This window comes from Micromesistius poutassou, assembly GCF_964030765.1.
Source record: "Micromesistius poutassou genome assembly, contig: SCAFFOLD_5772, whole genome shotgun sequence".
NCBI lineage: Eukaryota > Metazoa > Chordata > Actinopteri > Gadiformes > Gadidae > Micromesistius > Micromesistius poutassou.
In genome coordinates this window covers 2,397-13,310 of record NW_028177451.1, presented here as the reverse complement: position 1 = coordinate 13,310, position 10,914 = coordinate 2,397, and the positions used below count along the sequence as shown (strand labels likewise).

The 10,914-nt window shown below is 49.2% G+C and overlaps 1 protein-coding gene across 1 annotated transcript; it reads right to left on the bottom strand.

Moving 5' to 3' along the window:
- Positions 1-303: 303 nt before the first annotated feature.
- LOC311376123 (ephrin type-B receptor 3-like) lies at positions 304-10,688 on the bottom strand (the record flags this gene model as incomplete). Its single annotated transcript, XM_084491005.1, has 4 exons — positions 304-639; positions 1,646-1,801; positions 5,456-6,128; positions 10,624-10,688. Coding segments are annotated over 4 exons (1,230 nt in total), but the record flags the coding sequence as incomplete, so codon positions are not given.
- Positions 10,689-10,914: the final 226 nt, after the last annotated feature.

The window sequence follows — 10,914 nt, the reverse complement described above, 5'->3', positions numbered from 1 at the left end:
TGGAAGCTTATAGGTGACATATTATTACACCAGGTGTGAGTGTGATTAGCCGTTACAAGCCGTTTGTAAAAATCTGCCTCTTCTGACATCACAAGTGGGCGCGTCCACTTGAGGCGTGCTGGATAGATCAGTCTACCAGCCTACCGAGTGGACTGTAACAAACGTTGCTCATCTATCCGTCATACATCTAGGTGGACACACCAACTTGTGATGTCAGAAGAGGCCGATTGTCAAAAACGGCTTTGTGACAGCTATTCACACTCACACCTGGTGGTGGTATAATATGTACGGTTTGGGACGTACCGGCTTGGTTGGTGGTGATGTTGACGGCGGAGAACTGCGCAGCGTAGGGGCTCTTGTTGGACACGCCGTTCACCGCCTGGATCTCAAAGCTGTACTGCGTGTGCGCCTGCAGGTTGCGCACGGCCACGCGGCGCTGCACCAGGCCCAGGTGGCGCGGCGAGATCTCCACGTTGTCGTCGCAGCGCGAGCACATGCCGCGCTCGGGCAGACACTTCTTGCAGATGACGTTGTAGAAGATGTCGTCGCGGCCGCCCGACTCGCGCGGGTCGCTCCACTCCAGCACCAGCGAGGTCTCGTTGACGTTGGAGATGACGCTGCGTGGGGGCGAGGGCACCGCTGTGTGGAGGAGAGGGTGGAGGAAGGTGTGAGATTAGGATGTGGTGTTGAGGACACATGAGGCGTCTGTGGTGGATGGGGAAAATACATTTCGGAGCAGTGGCTGGCATCACTGCACCAAACTTTCGAATGGCTACATTCCCTGGATATTTAACTGAATGTGTGACCCATTTATTAATCCAGATAGCAAGATGTGATCCTTGATTTGATATTAGTCTATTTTTCAACAACGATCGAGAACTAGAACATTTTATTTCTAGAATAGCGAGAGAGAAAGACATTGTCCTGGAAGTTGTTTAGAGAGACGAGAGAGGACGAAGTTCAAATGATGAATATGTATGGTGTGTAAAGGTTAAGCATGTGGTTGTGGAAGCTGTTTGGGTTTGTGTGGCAGGCTGCTTAAACCGTGGAACTAACTAGGGCAAGTAGAAGTATTGCCTAAGAACCGCCACTTTTTATCCAATTACTACAGCCTTATCTGTGAGCACACTGTGGGAGAATCAAACCAGCCGCCTGAATACAACAGAGCTTTCTTTCTCTTTACCCGTAAACGGATTAGTTCCTGCATTACTTTAGTCTAAACTGTGGCACCTCCTTTCAGATAAAAATCCCAGACTCTGCCTTGGGTAGGACATGTTGGGAGACACTGATGATAACATCTGGATGACAACAGGCAAGACGAGAAAGACAATTGATTGCCGTTCAGGCGAAAAGATGGGAATGGCACTCTGCAATAGTTCAGAAGCAAACTGAAAGTTGCCAATTTTCTGCTAAGTTCACAAAATGTTTGCCAGTGGCTACGATGCAGATGTTTTGTGGAAAAGCGGATAAGTCCCTTTGGATAAAAGCGTCTGCTAAATGCTCTAAATGTAATGTTAATGTAACACACTACCTCCATTAAAGAAAATAACACATATTTCTGGAAACCTGTATTCCTCGTCATGTCAGGGACCTGTTAGCCGTTAGCCTTTAGCCGTTAGCCGTTATCCTTTAGCCATTGACTTACTTGTGCAGGGGGAATCAGGGGAGTCGGTGTCTGAGCGGTAGAAGCCGTTTCTGCAGGAGCAGATGCTGGCGGCGCCGGAGCTGGCACGGCTGTTGGCCGGGCAGGGGAAGCAGGAGCCCTCACCCTGCTTAGACTTAAAGGTACCGGGGCTGCAGGCTGTTGGGATAAAGAGATGTGGAGACGAGGAGGATCATTCGTTTGGTTGGATTGTTTAGGGGTCGAAAAAAAATACAAATTCTGTATGGTTCATTAACTAAATAAACATTCATAAACAAAATGTTGCATGTATATTTGTGTTATATTTGCCTTGAATTCAACTTAGTTCCGTGCAATGCAACACAGTGTGTACTGCTATGCTAAGCAGCATAGCTCGAGATGTGAGCCTCTGCCCTTGGGTTAGTTTGACCGTGGAGGTCATACCTCATCATCCATTTTGCATTTTATGGAAATCACCAACTACCTGGCTTTTAACCTGACTGATCCCCATCAAAGGGTCAGCACGGAAAATCTCAAAACAATAGTGGCCTCTGTTCCTGCCATGCCACCACTCATAGGAGCCGTTTGAGAGTTTATAACTCAGTTAATAAGTTACAGAGTGTCTGTGGCACTGGGAAGCGAGGCGCTTTGAAAGGCTCAATATCTTTGATAAACTGTGTCATTAAAAGATGATTGAGGCTGCCACGGCGGAGCTTTGTAAAAGGGCGGGAGCAGGTCAGGGAGGGAGAGAGAGAGAGAGACGGCGGGTTTACAGGTCCACTTTGCACGAGCACTCGTCAATGTCAAGGACACTGTTTTTTTCCCGCCAAAAACACAACACTGTTCTGGGCTGGATTGGTTAACCTTTGTTTTTTTTCAAAGTCACCAGTTGCAGTTCCCATGCCATGTTTCCTGTCACCTCCTCTTTACCTTAAATTAAATATTAGCATAGAGATACATCCGTCCGCTGTTTACATTAGCTCAGAGTGTGTTTGCCCGTTCCTCCATTAATCAGTGTAATCTGCGACCGTAGGCTGTGTGTAATCTATACCTGCAGTGAACAGGAAGTCCTGCCTGATAAAACGGCCCAGGTGACCACTGCTTTAAAAAAGGTGTGCCCGGCAACATTATAGGAAACATCGTGAGCACTTCACAGAATTCACGCACAGCGAGCCTTTCAGTAAAAACATGGTGAGGTGTGAGTCTTCTTTTTCTCTAGTCAAAACACGGTCGACCAACGAGGAGCTGCTTAGGGGAGCTCTTTTCGAGGAAAAAAGGTATAAATTAAGCCTCTTTTACTGTGAAGGTTTAAAAGTGCTGATCAATCCACTTCATGAGAGGTAAAAGGGGGTCACCCCTTACCACCCCCCCCCCCCCCCCCCCTTATCCTTTCAACCTCCCCTGTTTAAGGAGCTGCGTGGATGATGGAGGGAGCTGGAGGAAGAGGTGGTGGTGGTGGTGGTGTGTGTGTGTGTGCACGGGGAGTTGGGGGGGTGCATAGAAAATGCTAATTCTGCAGGTTCTTTTTTTGCAGCCTTCTCTGTCTCCCTCCTTCCTTCCCTCCCTCCCTCCCTCCTCCTCCCCCCACCACTCCCTGTCTCTTACCCTCTCATGCAGAGCGTGGAGCTTAAGGAACTGATTAGAATGTGTGCTGAAATTGGAAATTGTGGCGCAGGAAGGGAGGGGAGAAGAAGAAGAGGAGGAATGGAGGGTCTGAAAAATAAGTGAAGTGAAATCAGAAGAGGGGGGAGGAGGAGGAAAAAAAGGAAAGGTTTGGTTTTGATTAATATTTATGCAGCCGCCCCTACTGTAACTCTGCCATAGTATTAATGAGAGCAACGTCCTTCGCATCAGAGAAGGAAGAGAGAGAGAGAGAGAGAGAGAGAGAGAGAGAGAGAGAGAGAGAGAGAGAGAGAGAGAGAGAGAGAGAGAGAGGAGAACAGAAACAAAACAGAGGAAAGGATGACCAAAATTTGATTAAAAAAGTGAGGGGATATGGGAGGAACAAGCAGAGGTGAGGTGGAACGGGAGATTGGGGTAGGTTAAATGACAATGGATGAAAGGGATAGAGATGAGGTCGGAGACAGGAGAGTTGTGGAGACAAGAGAGGAGAGAGGAGTCGACACCAGAGAGAGGAGGGTGGATGCACAGGAGAGGAGAGGAGTTGAGACGAGAGAGGAAAGAGCAAATGGACAGGAGAGGAGAAGGGAGGAGAGGAGAAGGAGAGAATAGAGGAGCAAGGAGGAGGAGAAGAGAGGACAGGAGAGGAGAAGGCAGGAGGGGAGAGGAGAGTAGTGAGGAGCAGAGATTTATCCTTAGTGGTTTCCGGTAGGGCTTGATTAGGGAGCGTTTTATCAGGGCCAGTCGCCAGGGCTTCAACCTTGAGCTGCCAGCAACAAACAAATGAGTTTTTAACCACACACACACACACACACACACACACACACACACACACACACACACACACACACACACATACATACACACACACACACACACACACACACACACACACCTCACACCTCACACTAAATTCACTCGACTCCCTCTCTCTCTTTTCCTAACACTTGGCCACACCTCTTCTGGTGGGCATCTATTTAACACATACAGTCCGTAATTCCAAGGCAGCACTCGTCCCGGTGATGTGCGCTCCAGAATAATTACTCCCAGAGGCTCTGTCTGTCTTTTATCTTCTACCTTCTTGGATTAAAGGGAAAGAGGGACCCTGCCACATGGTGTATACTGGAAGGGGTTATAGGGAGGTGCTGACATTCAAGCTTGTGCAGCAACCCACACACACACACACACACACACACACACACACACGTACACACAGGCATCGGCACATTCCAATCAACCCTGCTGGATCAATAACCTTGACAGTCCCTGTCTCTCGTTTGACCAACTCTCAGTTTGACCTCCAACCCCAAGACCTAATCCTCCTCCCTTTTGCTTCCCCCTTCAATCTCAATCTTCGCCTCCCACCCTCCCTCTTCTCCATCTTGTCCATCCCTCGCCTTTGGCTAACCCTCCACCTCCACCCCTACTGTCACCTCCACTCCATTCCAGTTGACACCCCCTGCTGTTTTAATTCACCTTGGTCTCAACCTCTGTGAACCCATCCTGTTCTCCATCAGGCGCCTGACACTATCTTGGGTGCCTCCGTGTGCTCTCATAAACTGACAGCCCCCCCCCCCCCGATCCCCACCTCTACCCCCACACCCTCCCCCACTGCATTTCCATTTGTTTATCAAGAGGCTGCCTCTGCTTCAGCTTCGGGTCAGGAATATGAACAGTGGTGCTCCCAGCAGTGGCTGTTATTTCTGCCCCAGCCTGCCGCCCTGGGATTAAATTGCCAAAAACGAAACAAGGCTACAAACCCTGATGTGTAATATTATGAGTGACATGGCAGCGCAGTAACTACAGAGAGTGAGAAGATTGCAATTTAAAAAAAGGCAACTGGTTCAATCCCCACGCATGCGAGTGAGGTCTGCCAATCAGCAAATGGCCACCATGTGTTCCCCCGTGGCGGGGCATTGACATGGAGGTCATTGTGCAGAAAGCATAATTTGAATTCTTGCCTGGTAAAATTAGAGTTTTACCCCGTGCCTCTCCAAGGTGGTCAGCTACAAAACAGGGGAGGCTGGAGCTCGTAAAGATTTACAGGCATGCCGGGAGATTACTTCAACCGGTTTACTCTGCTGGGCTGAGTGATGGTCTCTCGTGTCAGGACTGAGTCAGAGACACGCGGCAACGATGCAGCTAAGACCGTGGATTGCCATGGATTGACCTGGATGGCCAAAATACATCCAAAGACCTGTCAAAACCACATACCTTGACATTGTGTCTCCTTGATGGCCGCTTCAAACCCAGAGGAGCATGTGCAGGAGCCCACGGGCACCATCCACTCGCCGTCCCCGTTGCAGTACAGCTTCAGGGGCACCGAGACCTCCAGGGCGTTGGGCACGCAGGTGCCCGGCGCGATGACCAGGGATGTCGCCTCCGCGCCCGTGGCCGTCTCGGGGAACACAGCAAAGTTGGCGATGGTGGTGGAGCACTTCTTGTAGAAGACCCTGACGGAGATGAGTGACATGCAGGCTCCCAGGTCCTGGAAGGCCAGGTAGAACCCGGCCTTGGAGAGAGGGCCGAAGCTGCGCACTTTGGTGTTGACTCGTCCCGACTCCAGCATGGAGAAGCTCTCGTCCGGGGCGATGGTGTCCACCTTGACGTAGGGGTTCTCCATCCAGAAGGGGCTGGTGGCGGTGGCAGAGTCGGAGTCGGACTCGTAGTAGAAGAGGTTGAAGGTCTCCTTGCAGGAGCCGGGGATGTTGGGAATGCTGTTGCAGTCGCGCACGGTGAACTTCATCTCCACGTAGACGCGCAGCACGTCCTTGCGCGGGATGAAGTCGGAGCGGAGCCAGTTGTTCTGGTTGAGCTCGCGCACATTGCACACCTGGTACGTCCGGATGGGGTTCATGGCGTCGTCGTAGCCGCTCACCTCTTCCCACTGTGGAGATGAGGAGATTGCTCGGGTTAGGATGTTGTCATGAAGAGAAATACATGGCAGACAGATGAGATCACACAGGAACACATACAAACAGACACACAGATGTGATCTTTATCATGTAAATCCCCGTGAATACACAGGGTCTGCCAAATGAGCCGCATGTAACGTCTATGCAAAATGAGGAAATGACCTAATAACGCACATTTTCAAACCTAGCCAAGTAAAAGGGGGATTTTAATCCTGTGCTTTATTTATATTTTACTTTGTGACAGTTTGGTGTTCAAGGACTTTAGAAAGCTCTTGGGTACTCGCCCCCCATGTTTTTTTAGGTTTTTTTTCAACTTCATCTTCGGTTACTGCATAGACGAGTGGGGTGCCATGACAGAAAATTCATCACAATTACAGCAGTGTCAGCCACGCTTTCCTCCGCAACAGTCACCGTCGCATGTTTACCTCCTAACTGTCGGTAAGAAGCGGCAAAATTGCCTTGCAACCATAGGTTGTTTTTCCTTGTGTCTGCTTAAGATATCTTTAAATCTGACACCCGATGATTACACTGTGGACTGTTTATAATTGTGTGTTGTTGTTTTTTTTTTTTTTGCTTTTATGCTTGATACTTCGTTGGTGTCGCTGTTGTGTGCGTTGTTCTATATTTGTGATCAGGGCGTCATTGTAAAAGAGAGCTTGCTCTCAATTGGCTTCCCTGAATAAATAAAGGTTTGAAATGAAATGAAATGAATTAGGCTTCAATTACGGCGCATAGCGTGGTCCTCTAACACAGTGGGGATACGGCTGGCGGTTAACCTTCATGCCTTCCATTTCTACACTCTTTCACATCTTATGGTGGCAATGCGGTACCCGGGGGACGAATTACCAAGGATAAAATGGGATTTAATTTTCTAAACTTTGATTACCAGCTTCATTAGATGAGCGAAGGCTAAATAGGCACTGAGAGCTTTGCAGTTAGACTCCATAATGAAATGTGTTTTTCAATCTGCAATGAGGACATTACCATTAAACCGTTCCCTCAAATAGGCATTATTGTGCTGCATGTGTCGTGCAGGCATTTAATACGTGCACATTCCTTCCCTGTATAACCTATACTTATATCCTCACAGATTCATTCTAAGAGGAATGCACAATACGTGTGCACACTGGCTGGTAATTGAGCTTTATAATTTGTGTAGCCAAGTCACAGGACGGCCTCTTAAACTTTCCCAAGATTCATTCTGACAAGGTGAGCGCACGCAAACTGGAGAAAAACAATGAAAATACTTATTTTCAGCTATTCATGGACCTAACAGTGAAGCATAAGGTCGTTTTCTCAAGGATACTTGAAACAACAGGTATGAAACAGGGAATCGAGTGAGAGGAGCTAACCGCTAAATAGTTTCTCCTACGTCGTCTTCGTTATTTCCTGCGCATCGTAATGAATACGGTGGATATGGATGTGGAAAAGACACAGCCATTTGTTTAACCCTCAGGGGACGTCCGGAGATAGAGAATGAGAGAAAGACGTATAGATAGCGAGACCAGAGGGAGAGAGAGGTTAAGCTCGACTTTGGCATTTAAGCGATGGACCGGCCGGAGGGAGAAGGGCTCAGTGGGAAGCGACACTAGGGAATCGATAATCACCATCACAGGTCAATAGAATGGCTAAAAGCATGAAGTGTCAATGGGCATTTAGTTTGCTATAATAAATCACCCACCGTGGGGGTGCGCCCGATAGTCTGAGCTTGCCGGTGCTAAATGTGTGCATATGTTTACTTTCCAAAACACGCCTGCTGTTTTGTGCTATTAATTTGATGGTGTGTTTGCCTGTGTGTATGTGTTTGTCTTTGTGTGTGTATGTGTGTGTGTGCGTGTGTGTGTGTGTGTGTGTGAGAGAGAGATTTGTTTCTATGTGTGTCTGAGACTTTCAAACGTCCTGGGGAGAGTGCACAACAGCAGTCGGACACACAGGGTGAGGCTTCACTTAAACAAGCCCCGGATTAATAAGTAGGCCCTTTGGAAGAGGCTCAGGTTCAGCATCGATCTACTCCGACCAGATGAGTTGCTACGTGAGAATCAAAAAAAGCTACTACACTTCCATCTTCGTCCTTTTTTAACAGAGGACCCTGATTAGTCTGTGAGTTTAAAAAAAAACATAGAAAAGTTGAGAATTAGGCTAAGAGCTGTTTAAGCTCTGAATCACAAACTCCTCCCCCCCATCGCTAACTCCTCCCCCTCAAATTTCCCCCGGTGATAAACCCAAGCAAAAACGTCTGACGGACGATCCGAGACATTTCAAGACATTGTTGACTTACGTACGATTTTACAAACCAGATGTTTTCGAGAAAGCGAGCGAGGGGAAGCGAGCTGTGTGTGGGGGAGCTTGTTTAAGCCTGCTATCAGAATGCATGATACAGCCCTATAAGTCTGATGTTATGTTACCCCCTGGTTATTACCTCCTTGTATGGGCTGCTGGCTGTGATAGGTTACCTAGCTATCTCTGCTCTTATCAATGCGCTCCCTCTGGGCCTCATTATGGGTCTGAGTTAAGGCACTAAGCCTAAGGCTGGGAAGTGGAATCTCCCCTTAAGGGGTCTGTCTGTTTTGATCAATGTACACAGCACAGTCGTACATGCGCATGCACACGCACACGCACACGTACACACACACACACACACACACACACACACACACACACACACACACACACACACACACACACACACACTGCGAAAGACATACACAAACACTGATCATTTTTAATTTAAACACAGGAATGCTGAATCAACTGCAGAAAAATGGATTAATGAAACATGGTTATACAGAGGTATACCCAGACACATACACAAAAACAAACAGAGTTGTGTGTGTGTGTGTGTGTGTGTGTGTGTGGCGTCTGTCTCCCTGCCCCCCCCCTCTCTCCGTCTTTGACTTTCTCCGGAAAATACCTTTCCTCCCTTTAGCTGTCTCCCATCTCCTGCATTTATATTTTAAAATCGGAAAAGAATGTGCCACTGAGGCATCCGACACCTAATGGTATGTGAAACACAAACATTGTAAAAAAAAAAAAAAAAAAAGGCTTCCTGTCCATCAAACTGAAGGCATCTCTGCAATGGGGGAGGATGGTGGGGGCGGGGCATAATCTTCTTCCCTCTGAGTCCAACAGATAACCACCACAACTGTGGTGCCTTCTGCTGTGACACGAGACCCCACAAAGAAAGGATGAGGCTAATCTTCCCATGGAATAAAGGAAGAGAGAGAGTGAGAGAGAGAGAGGGAGAGGGAGCACCACCCCTCGAGTGACGGCTGAAATCTGGAGCCTCTCCACTGTATGTCGACACCCTGAAAGGGAGCATCTGCCGTGTGTTTGGGGGGTTTTGCACCCCCCAACCCCTCCCCCAAAAGAGAAAGGGCCCGTCCGTGGGTCTGTGGTCGCAAGGCTTCCGAACTAGGAGGGCCGTTTTGCTCTTGAGTGTTTGACCTTTCTCGTAGGAGCAGAAAGGTGGAGAGGAAGGCCTAGAGAGGAAGGAGGGGGTTTGAAGAGGGATGCCGGGCTGAGGAGGAGACGACTGCCGTGTGATCGGGCGTCATTAGTAGGTTCCGTCGCTAATGAACCTCTAGATGGGAGGAAGGGGCTGAAGAAGCCGGGGTACTGATGAGTAGGGGGGTGGGGGCTGGGACAGGACGGGGTGACTCGGAACAGCTGGGGTGGCACCGTCGCTCGTGAAGATGGGTTTTGAATGACATAAATAAACTGACCCCCCCCCACACCCCAGCCACCCCTTCTCCAAAAGATGAGGCGCAACCTCTGTCGATTCTAAAGGGGGGCCCCGGTCACAAAGGGCCACAGGGAGGGGCCCGCCACAGTGGAACTTTGAAGTGTAGTGAAGGGGAGGTCAATGCTTCTTCCTGCCTCTGTGTTCCTCCCAGGGACCACATGGGAGAGCCAGGAGCCCGCGCTGTCAAGGCCACTTTGTGTCCGGGAAGATTTGGACGGCCGGGGCCCCCACCTCCCGGTCCCCGTTGGCGCCTTCTGGGGGGGGTCGACCCCCGAGGACATATTTCACAGTGTTTTACAGGGCGATGACGAACAGCGACAACAAAAAAAACCCGGGTCGTTTTACCTACACATTTTCAGAGTGCAACGAGGCAGGAAGAGAACGGGGACATCTGTGGGGAGGGCGGAGCCGTGGCTGGAAATCTGATTGCTGTGTTTTGATTCGGCACGCTGAACGCCGCGTTCTTCTTGGCACACTCGTGCATGAGCTCAGTCTGTGAGTTGCGACGGCTAAAGGTTTCCACAGAGCTCAACGACGGCAAATTCACCTTCACACGCACAGCGCACGCCTCCTTCCTTTGTGCTGTCCCATGTCTGTTTGGCTATCATGTTACCCGCTCTTATCTTTTCTGTTGGGATAACACTAAGCTGCCGTGCTTAGCAGACACACACACACACACACACACGATCACACACACAAAAACACAGAACACACAGTGTACTCACCCCGGTCTCAGGGTGTGATGTCCAGGCTAATTCCGTCGTGGCCCACTTGGTGTCCATCAGAGTCTCTGTGAAGGGAAGCAGACCATAAAACAAAAGGTGAGACAGGGAGGAAACAAGCCACAGATAACGCAGATAACGCACTTTCAATTTTTAGTTTTCAAAGTTTTACAACGCCGTCATAAACCAACTGGCAGAACGTATCGCCCGGGAAAGAAGGGAGACTGTGGCGATTCAAATGGCCGCGCGGTGTTAATGACGCCCTTAACGAACGCATTGCGCTTTAAAAACAAA